This window comes from Ovis canadensis, chromosome 24 (assembly GCF_042477335.2).
Source record: "Ovis canadensis isolate MfBH-ARS-UI-01 breed Bighorn chromosome 24, ARS-UI_OviCan_v2, whole genome shotgun sequence".
NCBI classification, from domain to species: Eukaryota; Metazoa; Chordata; class Mammalia; order Artiodactyla; family Bovidae; genus Ovis; species Ovis canadensis.
Genome location: NC_091268.1, coordinates 49,851,680 through 49,867,101, shown reverse-complemented (window position 1 = coordinate 49,867,101; position 15,422 = coordinate 49,851,680). Strand labels below are relative to the sequence as shown.

Below are 15,422 nucleotides of genomic sequence, written 5' to 3'. Positions count from 1 at the left end.
ATGCAGGGGCAGCACGTACCCAGAAGCAGGGCGACGATGTGGCGGGTCAGTGGAGCAGGAAGCCGCGGTGCTGGGGTAGGGTGTAAGTGAGGGGAAGCATTTGGAGCAGGGATGACCATACCGTTGGTAAGAACAAAGAAGTCTGGAGGTGACGTCTCACCAGGTGATGCTTTTTCTGTGAATAACATCAAGAAGGTATTCAGATGTCGCTGAGAGTGTCTGCAACCATGCTGGGAGTGACAGGGCCCCAGCCAGGGAGGAAGTACCCCCACCCCACTGGAGGCTCCCAGCAAGTACACACCCACCGGTGAGGGTGCAGGGTCGCCCTGGGGCTCCGCTCTGGCAGATCTGCAGGCAGGCCCAATGCCAGGGCACAGCCTGGAGGGGCCCGGGTGAGGCCTGAGCCTGAACCAGGCGGTGGGTCCAGCCGAGGCCAGCTGACCCAGCCAGGCTCCTACTGCCTCTGCCCCCTGGGAGACCCTGCAGCCTGAGGACCCCTGTGTAGGCTCCCACCAAGTCCTCTAGGGAGGACACGGTGCTTCTCTAAAAGGCCAGATGCTCCAGCTAATAGCACAATAAGGGCTCACCGTGGGCCACTGCTCTGGGCACTGGGGTTACAGCCAGGGACAAACAAGGAGCTGAACTTCCAGTGGGGGAGGAAGACAACAGAAATAATAAATGAATCACTCGGCCACTTAGACGGTGATAAGTGTTACAGGAAAGAAACAAGGCAAGGGGACAGGAAGGACACGTGGAGGGGTTAAAGTTTTAAGTAGGTAGTCAAGGACTTCCCAGGGCTTCCCAGGTGGCGCTAGTGGTAAAGAACCCACCTGCCAATGCAAGTAGACATAAGAGACGTGGGTTCGATCCCTGGGGTGGGAAGATCCCGTAGAGGAGGGCATGGCAACCCACTCCAGTATTCTTGCCTGGAGAATCCCATGGAGTCTGGTGGGCTACAGCCCACAGGGTTGCAGAGTCAGACACAACTAACTACACACACACACACACACACACACACACACACAGGGACTTCCCTGGTGGTCCAGTGGCTCAGAATCCACGACCAACCCCGATGCAGGGGACCTGGGTTCAGTCCCTGGTCAGGGAACTAGATCTCGTGTGCCACAACTCAGGATTTGCCTGCTGCATCTAAGACCCAGTGCAGTCAAACAAATATATAACTTTTTTTTAAATAAATAAATAGGCAGTCAGGATAGGCCTCACTAAGAAGGTAACACTCAGACAGTCTTGACGGAGGCAAGGGGATGAACCATGCAGACACCCAAAGAAAGAATGTTTCAGGCAGAGGGGGCAGCAAGTGCAAAGGCCCTGTGCACAGAAACATGCCTGGAAACCAGTACAGCTGGAGCAGAGCGACCAACAGGAGGGACAGGTGGCAACGAGGTCCGAGAGCCAGGTGCCGCCTGGTGGGGCTCTGGCTGCTGCTACTCCGAGGGACGCGGGGGCCGATGGGGTTTGAAGGGAGGGTGGTCTGGTCTCACTGTTTAAAAGGCTCTCCGGCTCTTGCTTCATGACTAGGTTCTAAAGGTGAGGGCAGGAGAGGGGAAAGCAGGCGCTGCGGCCACAGTCCAGATGGGAGGTTGTGACTCGGACCAAGTGGGGTCAGTAGTGAAACCGATTGGATTCTGGATGTATATGGAAGGGAAAGCCAAACGCAAGCCATGAGACAGAGGAGCTGTCAGGAGGGATAGACAAGGGCAGGGAGTGCCCCAGGGGTTTGGTCTGAGCCACTGAAGCATGGTCTTGCCTCTCAGCCCTGAGGACACTGCCTCCTGGGGCCGTGTGCCAGGGGCTTCTGCTGGGGTGAAGCAGGTTGAGGGGGTGGGGAAGTCAGGCTTCAGTTTGGACCTGTCAAGTCTGAGAACCATTGGAGGATGAGCCCAGGAAAAGGAGTGCGCTGGAGATGTCCGTGCATTGGAGGGTCGTCGGCTTATAAACGTCACTAGAGGTGCCCAGAGTGAATGACAGCCGAGAGAAAGGCACGCAGGGGCAGCACCCCGGCTGCAGCAGCGTTGGAAGCTTAGAGGGGAGGAGGATCCGCAAAGGAAACCAAGGAGCGGCCAGCAGGGGGCAGGAGGCCGGGGATGGTGCCCTGGGAGCAAGTGCTGACGAGTCAGTGAGATGAGGGCTGAGAAAGGAGGACAGAGCGAGGTGCGAGGTCTTCGGTGACCTTGGCCAGGACCATTGGCGTAGCGGGTGTCCGGGTCTGACGGAGCAGGTTTAAGGAAGTGGACGCTTGAGACTAGGCAGCTTCTTCAGGGAGTTTTGCTGAAAGGGGCCATGGTGTCAGAGAATGGCAGCGGGGAGCATTTCAGAGGGGAGAAGAGCGTGCTTGTGAGCTTGTGGAAAGAAGCGAGGGCTGCAGGACGCGGAGGAGACCTGCTGGGGAATACCCTGGCCGCGGAGCCAGGCGCTGGCCCCTCAGGCACCGTCTCTGGCCGCCTGTGGGGCACAGAGCGGGGAGGGGGTGGGTGTGCTGGCAGCCGAGTGCCCCTCGGAACCCTCCAAGCACGCTGACCCCCCTCCCAGAGCTCCCGCCTGGCTTGCCTGTGGCTGACTGAACACAGGGGTCCCCACCTTCAGGAAAGCCCCCGATGTGATGCCCCCAAGCCTTGCCCCCGACTCTGCCTTTGATCATCCTGCCACCGTGATGGTCACTCTGCTTTCTTCCTCCCCTCTGTGAAACGCACGCCCTAGAAAGCCTTCCCAGATTCTCCCAGGGCAAGGTCCCATGACCCTTGATAAGAGGATGGGTGCAGCATTTCAGAGGCGAGGTGTTCTCTCTCCAAACATCCCCGCCCTGCCTCCGCCGCCCCCTCCAAGATGCACCCTCTCCTCCAGGCTGCATATACTGCGTCCTGCAGCACCCTCCTGACGACCCCTCATCTCGAGCACACCCCACCTCCATCTGCTGTCCGTCTGGAGTGGGCTGGTCCCCACATCCCCCCTCTGCACCCCTGCCACCCCTCACTCCACCACCACCCTGACCAAACTCTCCAGCCTTTGTTGAGACACCGGTGACCCCCCCTTACTCACGGATGGTCCCGATTCAACTTGGGGCTGTAACATGCTTCTTCCTGACCTTGCCCTGCTTCCTGCTATCTCCTCTCTGGGTCATTCCTGGGACACCCCAGAAAATGTCAGCATCCCCAGAAGTCCTGTCCAGGTGTTTTTCAGACCCCTGGATGTCTCCCTGACCTGCATCTCCAGCCTCAGACCCCTGGCTCCCACTTTCCACCACGTGCATCCCCGAAGGTGTTCCACTAAGCGCTTCAGACTTGCCAGAGCCCAGCTACACAGCTGCTTGCCCCTTCCCCATTTAGGGGGCCAGTTCCAGGCACGGGCCTACCCTTGTGGGTTCTTTGCGACAGTGGGGATCACGGGTCTTTCCAGGACCTTCTATTGCCATGCCGCAGGCCCAGAATTCAAGCCCAGGCCTGCCAGACTCCAGCTCAGGACCCTCCCCTGACACCAAGTGGCCACTCAACGACATGATCCCAAAACCTCATTCTGCGTGTTCCCACCCCCAGCAGAGGAGACGGAAGGAAGGGAGGGGTGGCAGGTCTCCCGCCGCCCCCCAGGGCCCTCTGATAGCCCTGCCCCATTGCCTCCACCGCCCCGCCTTTGCCCAGCTTCTTCCCTGGGCCTCCTGGGCAGTCACCTCCACACCTGCCAGGATGGCCCTCGGCTTCACCCAGAGACACTTCTTGGGGGACAGCCACCCACACACTCAGCCTTGCACCCCCCGAGGTCTCCTCAGCAGCTCACTGAGTGTCTGGGAGCGTTGGCAGCAGCGGCCGTGGCCGGGAGAACCGCATAGGACAGAGGGCTTGCCATCAGGGACCTCCAGGGGCAGGGACCGGCATGCCCACCCCTAGGGCACCAGACACAGGCACACATGAGAATGCCCCCTGCCCACAGATGGCTCCTGGAGCTGTGAGTTGCTCCTCCCCCAGACGTGGCTGAAGGATCATCTCACCAGCGTTTTGTCCAACCTTCCGGCCACGCTTGGGTCCCCTCGGAACCGCTTGGCGCACACCTCCTGGGCCCAACACTGGGCTGCCTCACAGGCTCCCCTGCCTTGCCCCTTCTGCCCCTTGGGGTGGGCGGCTGCCCACCTGAGTCCTCTCTGGGCTCCCCACCGTGCTCACCCCCAGAGGCCTGTCCACCCGGCGCCATTTTTGGACATGCTCCTGTTTGTGGCCGTCCCTCTGGACTCCCAGCGCCAAGAACCAAACCTGTCCCCTCCCTCGGTCCAAGCCCTTCACCACTAATCACGCTACCCTCTGCCTACCCCTCACCACGAGCCCTGTCCACCTCCCTCCTAAGTGTATGTGACACTCACCAAGGCCTCCTTGCACAGCCCATGGGGTGCTGCATTTTGGGGGTCTCTCTGGGCCTGCAGGCTGAAGGCAGACCCTAAATCTGTCCCCCACAGCCCTCCCTCCATGCCCCATTCCTGCCCTCAGGTGTGGCCTCTTTCCCTGCCCCGTCTCAGACCCCTCACCTCACGTCAGGCAGCACCACCTACCCACCGGGTGAAGAGGGGGCCCAGTGGTGACGGACGGGACAGGTCCACTCAGGGCCTGAATCCTGGCATGGGGAGGGCATCATCATGACGGGGGGTGCACACCCTTGGGGGGTCTGGTCCCAGGCCAGGAAGCCTTGGTAGTTCCGTCTGTAAAATCATCGTATCCAACTGATTGGACCGTGGTGAGATGTATGAAGAGCCTGGTGTGCAGCCGGCACCTGGGAGATGGAGCAGGTGCGGGTGAGGCTGGCCGGCGAGCAGGCCACACGGTGAGGGGTGTCTCTGCCCGCGAGGGCCCAGGGCCCTTCTCCAGGCCCTGCCCGCAGCCTGAGGCCTTGGGACATTTCTGGGGCCACACTGCCCCCTGGTGGCCAAACCATCTACCCTCAGAGGCCTCTGGCCTGGGCTACCACCTCTGCGGCAACCAGCAGGGTTTATTATTCTATAAATGAGGCCCACACAGGGCAGGTCGCTGCCCAGAGTCACACAGCCAACCAGAAGTAGGGGTGCTGTTGTTCAGTTGCTCAGGCGTGTCTGACTGCGACCCCGGGGACTGCAGCACGCCAGGCTTCCCTGTCCTTCACTCTCTCCCGGAGCTTGCTCAAACTCACGTCCATCAAGTCGGTGATGCCATTCAATCATCTCATCCTCTCTCAACCCCCTTCTCCTCCTGCCCTCAATCTTGCCCAACATCAGGGTCTTTTCCAGTGAGTCGGCTGTCTGCATCAGGGGGCCCAAGTAGTGGAGTTTCAGCTTCAGCTTCAGCATCAGTCCTTCCGATGAGTATTCAGGACTGATTTCCTCCAACCCGGGCCTGCCCTCTTCTGGACCACTGCTGTCCCCGCTGCCAACGGCAGCTGAAGGCACCTACGGGGAGACTCATCAATGTTTCCCACCCTCCCAAAGCTCAGGGACGTCTCCACACAGAACTATTCGGGATTTGCTTTGTTGTAAAGACGATAACTGGTGTTGGGACAGGGGAAAGGGCCCGGGGACTGGGGCCCAGGGAGGTCCCGGGGGCGCCGCCCCATCCCTGACAGTGTGCTGAAGCCTGTTAGGGGAGGGGCTGAGCAAGTCTGAGGTCCATTCCAAAGGCAGCACCCCCTCACTACCCCTTCCCGTTGGGTCTGAGGGGGGTCTACCTGCACCGCCCACTGCACCTCCCTCACCTCCCCTTCCCTACCCCCCGGGGCCTCCCTCTGGTCCTTATCCCAGAGCATCAGCCCAGGAGGAAGCTCAGGACTCTTTGGGTTCAGCCTCCTTGTCCTGCTTGACAGGGGCCGTGAGGCCTGCAGAGGGAGAAGGGCTGGTCACTGCGGCTCGGGGGTTGGTGGGGGCTGGGGAGCATTTCTCCTAAATCTCTGACCTGGGCTCCTTCCTTCCCAAACCCAGGGAATTCTTGGGCAAGAGTGAGTTCCCATACCAGGAGAGCCCGGCCCCTGCCTGCTGCTCTAGTGCTGGTCCCCCGGGCAGGGGCACAGGCTGTGTGTTGGGAGGCACAGGGCAGGGCGTGCACCTCGGGTCCCTCTGACGGCCACGTCTTCCTTTGGCCCAGGGCGCTGCTCGGAGCTGCAGGTCCACGTCACTGAGCTCACAGCCACGGCAGCTGAGCAGAGGGAGCTGATCGCCCGCTTGGAGCAGGACCTGAGCACCATCCAGTCCATCCAGCGGCCGGACGCCGAGGTGAGCCCGCCCCCGGCCCCACCCCACCCTGCCTGCCCAGACTGCCTTCAGCCTCACGAAATGCTGACTTTCCAAGCAAGCCAGCCTGTCCTTGGGCAGCCAGTGTCCTCTGGGCCAACACTAAGCCCCACAGGGACTGTCACCTACAGCCTCTGGGGTCTGTCTGCTCACTTCACCACAAAGGCCCTATTTGGGGCAGCAGGCCACAGGCTAAGGGCACAAAGCCCCCTGCCTCCGGGTGCTGGCTTGGCCCTCGGCCCTGGCAGCTCGGGGCAGAAGCAAGGCCAGGACTATCCACCCATCCCACGGCTAGAGGACCTCGGGCCCCGAGATCAGGGAAGGCTGGAGTCCCAGGACCCTCAGGGATCATCATCACACAGCCCACCTCATTTTAGATGAAGAAACGGGGCCCAGGGAGAGAAAGGGGGCTGGGCGGGGGCGACACGGCAGGCTAGCTGGTAGGACCGGAGCCACCCAGCCTCCGATGCCCGTCAGGGCCAAGTGGCCGGGTGGGAGCCCCACGCTGAACTCCAGCCTCGGGGGAACTACCTTCGCTTCGGTGGCCCACGTGAGGCACCCTCTCCAGGCCCTCCTGTGGCCACTGCCGTGTCCAGCCCCTGCCGCCAGACCGCCCCACCTGCTCTTTGCCCTCTGTGTGCTTGGCCCCCTGGATGGCTGTGTTCACTGCCAAATGTGGAGATGCCTTGCTGACCTCTCCCTCCCACCTGCAGGGCGCAGCTGAGCTCGGCCTGGAGAAGATTCCCGAGCCCATCAAGGAGGCCACCGCCCTGTTCTATGGTGAGGGGGCGCCCAGGCTGTGATGGGCTGGCAGGAGAGGGGGACAGGAGCAAAGGTGGGGTCACCTGGGCCCTAAAGAGCACACACCTCCATCAGAAGAGCCAGGCCCCCGGGCCAGCAAGGCAGCAGAAACTCACAAGAAGGGTGAGGCCCCTACTTGCCCCGCTAGGCCTCAGTCTGACACCCCCACCATGGGAACCCTGACCCCCTCAGCCCTGCCAGAGGCCTTTCGCAGGCTGGTGGGTGTTGATCAGCTCCCTGGCGGGGGTGGGGCCCAGCCCTGAGAGGCAGCCAAGGGCTAGAGCAGAGGTGCCCCCAGGTGTTGAGGCCAGGACACAGTGGCGGTGGCAGGCCACTCAGTCCCCTCAGTGTCTCTTTGCTTCCGCCCCATGGCACTCGGCCAGAGCCCCCTCAGAGCTGGTGACCTGAGGGCCCCCCCGCTGGGCTGGGCCTCCCCTACCCTCAAGCCACTGTCCCTCCGTCCTAGGACCCTCGTCGCCTGCCAGCTCCCTCCCCGAGGGCCAGGTGGACTCGCTGCTGTCCATCATCTCCAGCCAGAGGGAGCGCTTCCGGGCCCGGAACCAGGAGCTGGAGGGGGTGAGTCGAGTCCCTCCCGCCCCAACACTCCACGGACCTGAGCACAGCGCGGAGGACCCCCGGGTGTAGGGGAGAAAGATGCGTCACAGACCACAGACCTCAGCGGGGTTAGGTTTGTTCTCTGCGGTCAGGGAGGGCTGCCCAGAGCAGATGAGGTCACGCTGGGCTTTGAAAGGAGAATCAGACCCTCCAGGTAAACGAGTGAACAGAAACATGGGGTCAAGGAGCCAGAAGGGAGTCCAGGGACAAAACAGAGTTGCCAGGCAAGGTCCCTACTGCCAGGCTGGGGTGTGATGGCAGAGTTTAAGCTAGGGACCAACACTGCCAGGATGGAAGGTAAGACGGTCACTTGGGCAGCCAGTTTAGAACAAAGGCTTGGCCCAGGAAGACGATTTGGTGATGGTCACCGTGGTCCAGGAAGAAACATCTCAATCAGGTGGAGGGGTGGAAAGCAGGGGCAGGTCCCAGGGAGGAGGGTCTTGAACCCTATGAAGAGGAACAGTCTAGAGAAGGCCAGGAGCTCTGTGGGGTCCAAGAGAGCCTGCTGGCTGCTAAGCACCCAACTGGTGGCCCTCCTGGAGAGACCCGTAAGGAAAGGGCAGTCTAGTCTGCAAAGGTGACAAGCCTAGGGACTTCCCTGGTGGGCCAGTGGTTAAGAATCTGTCTTCCAATCCAGGGGACACAGGTTCAATCCCTGATCCGGGAACCAAGATCCCATGTGCTGCAGGGCAACTACAGAGCCCGCACACCGCAACTAAGACCCGACACAGCCAGATAAATTAGTTAATTAAATATCTGGGGAGGAAAAAAGCGACCAGTCCAGCTGCACGTGGGTCTTTCCCATGCAGTGTCCCCTTGGGGACTCTGCAGACCACTTCCTCCATCCCACAGAGCCAGCCCAGGTCCTCCGATCTCTCTCCCAGTACAAAGAGGAGCCAAGAAAGTTTCCATCTTCTCAAAGAGTCACCGCTTGAGCAGGCGGTGGAATATCTAGCTCCTTCCCTCCGCACCCGCAGCTCCCCCATGGGGCTTCCAGGCTGGGGTCTTGGGGAGGCTGACATTCACTGAGCACCCGTGCAGGCCGGACCCCAAGCTGGTCCAATGACAAGGCTGAACCAGATCCAGTGAGATCCCCTGTGATCTGGGCTGCAGAGCAACAGGCTTCAAATGGAGGACCGTCAGGACAGCTCCCCTCACAGCTACCTTCGTGAAAGTGGACGGGGATCACCCATGCCCCTTCAGGGCTGGGGACAGTCACCATGAAAGTCTAGGCAGCCCTTTAGAAAGGTCTTCAAACTAGACCAAGCACGGTGGAAGGAGTATTTATAAGATTGTGCCTTCGGCTTTAAAAATATATATATATATACACACATATATATATATATACATATATATATATATTTTTTTTTTTACCATGTATGTGTTTTAAGTTTTGGTAAAATATACATCTGGAGGAGAAAATGGCAACCCACTCCAATATTCTTGCCTGGGAAATTCCATGGACAGAGGAGCCTGGGGGGCTATAGTTCACAGGGTCGCAAAGAGTTGGACAGGACTGGACACACATAAGATACATCCCTTAAAAAGTATCATCTTAACCCTTTTCAAATGCAGCACAGTGGCTTTAAGTGCATTCATGCTGTTAGGCAACTCACCACCACCCATTTCCAGAACTTTTTCATCTTCCCAAACTGAAACTCTGTAGTGTTTAAACACTCACTCCCCTTTCCCTCCTGCCACCTTCCACCATTCTATCCCATCTCGATGAATTTGGCCACCCTAGGTATCTTATATGGGGCTTCCCTGGTAGCTCAGACAGTAAATAGGTGGAATGATAGAGTATTTGTCTTTTTGTTTCTAGCTGATTTCACTCAGCACAATGCCCTCCAGGTTCATCCACGCCGAGCATGTGTCAGAATCTCCTTTTTTAACGGTGCATAATATTCCATTGTGTGGATGGACCACATTTTGTTCATTCTTTCATCTGTCCATGGACACTTGGGTTGCTTCTACATTTTAGCTCTTATAAATATGCTGCCATGAACATGGGTAAGCAAATCATCTTACAGTCCCTGCTTTCAGTTCTTTGGGGTGTACACCCAGAAGTGGGATTGCTGCACCACACAGTGATTATATTTTTACATTTTTGAGAAACTGATACACTACCACGGACATTTCTGTCCTTTTCAACGTTTCACAGTGTGGAGAAAACGCCTCTTTAACCATTTTAATAAGTTGGAAGATGAGTTCACATGTCACTTTGCAAACATTAAAATCGCATATCGTATGGTTTCATTTATATAAGACATCCGAAAGAGGCAAACCCATTGAGACAGGAAGGAGATTAGTGGTTGCCGGGGGCTGGGGGAAGAGGGCATGGGGAGTGAGTGATGACAGGTATGGGGTTTCTTATTAGGCTGATAGAGATATTCTGAAATTAATTTTAATTAATTAACTAATTAAAATTAATTTTAATTCTGAAATTAAATTCAATATTTAATTTGCATGTTAAATTAAATATGCAAATTAAAGATGATTGCATTACATTGTGAATGTAGTAAAAAAACTGAATTATACATTAAAATAAGGTTTATGTTATATGAAATATATCTCAACAATAATTTTAAGCTGATACCATAAACAAACAACATGAAGAAAGTGACCCAGGAAAATAAGAAAGAAAAAAAAAAGAATAAAAGAAAGTGACCCAAGGACTGTGGCTTCTGCCTGCTGCGGGGTCTCCCCAGGCTTTAAGCAGAGGCTGGCAGGTCTAGGACATGACCTCAGGCCAAGCAGGGGCTCAGGGTAGACAGAGCGGGACCCGTGCCAGCTTGGAGGCCTCTCCCCCAACTCCTTCCACTGCGGGCCCTGCCCACCCACTCACCCACTCACCCACCCGGCTGCCCCCAGGAGAACCGCCTAGCCCAGCACACCATCCAAGCCCTGCAGACGGAGCTGGACAGCCTGCGTGCGGACAACATCAAGCTCTTTGAGAAGATCAAGTTCCTGCAAAGCTACCCTGGCCGGGTGAGTGCCCCCCCGCCCCCACCCCCCTGCTTCCAAGCTGAACCAGTCTAGGGAGAGGAGAGGTCCCAGGGGACGGCTGGGGACAGTGACCTGCTGGGCAGCAATAGGCCTGGGAGCCTCAGAGACCATCCCACACACACACACCCCGCCCCAGGCTTGCCGGGTGCCCCCCGACCTGTGGAGCCCTGATGGAGTCATGCTCACCAGACACCCCAGCCAGGAGCTAATGAGGTTCGGAAAGAGGCAGGGCTCACAGGGCTCAGGCCCACACGACTCCTCTGTGGTGGGGAGGGGGTTTGTAACTCTCCCTCGCTGACCCCAGGATCTGGAAATTTAACCCTAGGGATGATGAACATACAGGACAACCGTGGGGGGATTCGTTTAAAACATAAAAACTTATATATATATTTATATATATATATATTTATATATATATATATATATATATATATATATATAAATACCAGAACTGGGTCCAACATTCCAAAAACCTATCAATCAGATTGGCATAGAAAACTACCCACTCTCTTCTGAGCTGGGAGGGCCCTCTCTGGCTGCTCACAGGAGACTGCCTCGTGCAGGAAAAGCCTCTGAGACCCTGGGGAGACGGAGTGGTATAGAAGGATGGAGCCGTGGCACGCTGGCGGGGGGCCTCCCTAGGACAAGCCCCAGACTCAGCCACCAGCCCCCACCCCGCCAGTTGAAGCTGTTCTCAGGCCACCAGAGGGCGCCCAGGCTCCATGCAGACTAGTTCTAGCTCACCGTGTGGCCTGCTGCAGGACACAGGGGCGGCCTTCATCTCCCAGGTGCTGGCCTGTTCCCCACAGCCACCCTGCAGTCTCCCAGCGAAGCCCCTCCAGACCCACCTCCCTGCACCGGGCCCCACCCTGTCCACCTTGTACATTCCAGCCACCCTCAGGGTCTTAGTTCCCCCCACCTGTCCTGAGGCACTGTGGCCCCGACCCCAGGGGGAGACCCCTAATCCTGGGCAGTGCCCCTGGACACAAGGCACCACCCATATCACACCATCACCCGGGGCCCTGTCCCCGCTTCCACCGTCGTACAGAAAAGGACGTTGTCAGGCTGCAGTCCATTGGCTCGGTCCTTCCTGTGGGGTCCACTGACCGGTCTCTCCTCCTCCCTTTCCTGCAGGGCGGCGGCAGTGACGACACGGAGCTGCGCTACTCAACCCAGTACGAGGAACGCCTGGACCCCTTCTCCTCCTTCAGCAAGCGGGTGCGTGGGCCCAGCTGCGGGGCAGCCCCGGGGGCCCACCCGACTCACCTGGCCTCGGGCTCCCTCTGGCCCCCCTCCACCAGCCCTGGTCTCAGCCTGCACCCCTCCCCCACACTGCACCTTGACACGCCAGACCACCAGGGCAGCCCCCACACTCACTTTGGTTCTGGGGAGGCCTGGGGTCCACCAGGATGGGCCTGGAGTGCCAGGAACACCGACTGACGCTGCCAGCCCCGTGACAGTGTGCCGTGACCTGGTTAACCCCAGGTGCAGGCACTCTGGGGGGCAGGCACATGGGCAAAGAGCCTCCCTGTGTCAGGTGACTTACGGTGGTGGGGGGGGGGGTTTGTAACTCTCCCTCGCCCTCCCTGAAGACCCTCCGTGTTCAGAGTCGGCCACTGCAGAGGGGGACAGCAGCTCCCATCACTGGCCCTGAGTGGGACTGGGCACCAGGGTGCCCCTGGCAGCCTCCACACCCCAGGGCCCTGCAGGGACAGCAGGACAGGGTCCCTCTCTGCAGTGAGCTGGGGCTCTGAGGGCATTTGGGGGTCTTCTCCTCATCCCTCCTCGCCCTTCAGGAGCGGCAGCGGAAATACCTGAGCCTGAGCCCGTGGGACAAGGCCACACTCAGCATGGTGAGCCGCGCCCCGACCCCGAGCCCACCATGCCCTCCCCCGATTGGGCCTGGGCCTCCGACCCTGGACACCTGGTCACCTGCCCTCCAGCTCAGTCTGGAAAGCTCCAGGAACCCCGCTGCCCCTCCGGGGCCCGTTCAAGAGTGGCTGTGTGACCCTAGGAGGGGGGAATCTGTCCGTCTCCGTCCGTGACAGCCCTATTACTCACGGTAGATTCTGAACGTGGCCACACGGGGGCGCCATTCCCTAGCATTCCTGCGGCCCCGAGTTCCCAGCCTGAACGCTGGAACAGCCTAACTTGCCTGCCCTTCGCGCCCCTTGCTGCCCTGGATGGGTGAGACCGGCAGAGGTGGGTGAGGCTCGCCCCACCCCACTCACGCCTTGCGTGCTCCCCAGGGGCGGCTGGTTCTCTCCAACAAGATGGCCCGCACCATCGGCTTCTTCTACACGCTGTTTCTGCACCTCCTGGTTTTCCTGGTGAGTGAGGATCTAGGCACGGCCGGGGATACATTCACCACGGTCCCCACAACTGCCACCCGCAGGCACATAGTCTGCGCTGGGCCACTTCTGTCCCCATCGGGGGCCCTCTGGCTGGGGCAGCAGCCTGTCCGACTCCATGCAGGGCCCAGCCCTGGGAGGGAGGCTTGGTGGAGGGAGCCATGAGGGAGACTGGCAGATGGGAAAAGAGGCCTAACGGTAGAGTCACTGCTAAGGGACAGCCAGGTGGGCCGCACAGAGAGGGGACATCTTGAGCTGAACCTCCTGGGGGGCAGAGGGGCATTCTAGCTCCTGGGCACAGCGCATATGGGGGCCTGGGACGCCCGCGTGTCCGCCCAGCAGGGGTGGGGGCACGCCTGTAGAAGCCTTCAGCCTCAGGGACTCCTCACCCCCAGCGAGGCCACAGTCCAGATGGCCCCTATATGGCCAATCCGGACTCCAGCTCTGATGGGCCCAGCTGGTCCTGGTGCTGCCCAGCGACGTTAGGGATCGTAGCTCCATGCCCAGGCCTGTCTGACCAACTGTGAAGCTGGTAGGCATGAGAGGTAACATCTCTAAGGCCCCCCCACGCCCCTCAACTTGGGACTGCGGCCACAAGAAACGTCATGTGTCAGGAAGCCAAGCCCAGGGGCCGCAGGTGGACAGCCAGAGTGGCCGCGAGGCAGCTGACCTTGTCTGTCCCCCGGGGCAGGTGCTCTACAAGCTGGCGTGGAGCGAAAGCATGGAGCGGGACTGTGCCACCTTCTGCGCCAAGAAGTGAGCCCCCCCTGCGCCCTGCTCGGCCCCTTGCTTGGCCCCCCGCACCACCCATTCTTATGTCCCCTGCCCCCCTCCCAGCCTTCCATCACTGTCCCCATCTGGTCCACCCACAGAGACACACCCCCTGGAGACCTCCATGCCCCCCGCCACCCCCCACATCTCTTTCTTTTTCGCACTCGGCTTCAGCAAATGTTTCTGTGGCCCCCAGGTTCGCCGACCACCTGCACAAGTTCCACGAGAATGACAACGGGGTGGCCGCCGGCGACCTGTGGCAGTGATGTCCCCAGACTTCCCCGGCTCGACAGTGATGGCTGCGTTCCCCTGCTTGTTCAGCTGCTTCCAATGACTTAGGCTTCCCTGGAAAATCCCCTGTGTAAATGACTCTTGCCCTCCACCCAACAGTGCCAGAGGTTCCCCAGAGTTTCCTCCATCTCCCTTTAAAGAGGGTCTCAGCCTCGTCAGGCTCCCTAAGTCCAGAAAGCTCCTGAGGCCAAACCAAACCATCTCAGGCTGCTGACCCAGCCTGGGTCCCGCCCAGCAGCCTGACCTCTAGCCTTGGGGACAGAGACCTCTCAGCTGTGACACTGAGTTCCCACTGATTCTGGCTGTGGTTAATCCAGTTGGGGTCCCCCGGGCCATCCCAGGATCCCCTTGGGCTCCCCTCAGATCGATCACCATCCCCCCAAGGCATGGAAGCTCTTCCTGGCAGGACAGCGAGCTCTAAGTCCAGCCCCCTGCACCTGCCTTTATCCTGGCCCCACCCAACCCCTAAAAGAGAGGGAACCCCAGAGGGCAAGACAGTTTGTTACCCCCTCCCAACCCCTTAGACGCACTGTGATTTTTGCTTTCTTCTTTAGCAAGATATTCCGGCTTTTAGGTGAGGAGTACTCTCCAATGAGCACCCACGCCCCAGGCTCTTCAGACCCAAGGAACCGGTGGCGGGCCATCCTGGCATGGCCACCCTGGGGCCACTGGCAGATCTTCCTAAGTTAGGTTTGCACCTGCATGTTCAGCTTTGCATATTTTGAATAAATACCTTGTTGCAGCCACACCGGTGCCCTTGCTCTCTGTGATGGTGAGGCTACAGGAGACTGGTGAGCGGGTTCCTGTAGCAACACCCCCAGGAGCTGCGGCTGGACCTGATGGCTGCTCTGCTGGCGTGGGGCATGGTCCCTCACACGGGGGAGGCCTTGCCCCCTTTTCTCATCCCCGAGATTCCCTGAGTGGGTCCAGAGCTTTGCTGAAACCGAAACCTACAGTGTCTGAGTTCCCTTGAGCAGACAACCCAACCAAAGAGAAACATCCATTCCTTTTTCAAATCTGCCTGTCAGGCTGCGGTAGGATGTGTGATGTCAGCTCCTGGGGACTCCCTGCTTCCCTTTCTGTGTACCCTGGAGCCAGGCTCTCTGTCCCTTTCCCTTGAGCCCTGCCTGCCCATGCTCACCACATCCCCTGGACCAGCTTAGGGGACACCCCTGAGTCACAGGTTCTGAGCCACCTGGCCTCCAGGCCAGCTCCACTGGTGAAGGCTGCCTTCCACCCACCCACACCGAGGGCTTCCTCTTGCTCTGTGATGGTTGGCGTTTATCCCACTGACCAGGCAACCCACGAGGCTGGTTCCACACCCTGCAGTCCAC

General features: G+C 59.1%; 1 protein-coding gene across 2 annotated transcripts in view; it reads left to right on the top strand.

Moving 5' to 3' along the window:
- The window catches only part of CUX1 (cut like homeobox 1), a 353,721-nt gene extending 338,885 nt beyond the window's left edge, over positions 1-14,836 (top strand). For both annotated transcript variants that reach the window (XM_069571106.1, XM_069571105.1), the window contains exons 15-23: positions 6,108-6,235; positions 6,967-7,033; positions 7,521-7,630; positions 10,541-10,657; positions 11,810-11,893; positions 12,472-12,528; positions 12,925-13,005; positions 13,718-13,782; positions 13,994-14,836. In XM_069571106.1, coding sequence (XP_069427207.1) covers positions 6,108-6,235; positions 6,967-7,033; positions 7,521-7,630; positions 10,541-10,657; positions 11,810-11,893; positions 12,472-12,528; positions 12,925-13,005; positions 13,718-13,782; positions 13,994-14,063 — 779 coding nt within the window. In that variant the 3' untranslated portion in view covers positions 14,064-14,836. The remainder of the gene's footprint in view (positions 1-6,107; positions 6,236-6,966; positions 7,034-7,520; positions 7,631-10,540; positions 10,658-11,809; positions 11,894-12,471; positions 12,529-12,924; positions 13,006-13,717; positions 13,783-13,993) is intronic.
- Positions 14,837-15,422: the final 586 nt, after the last annotated feature.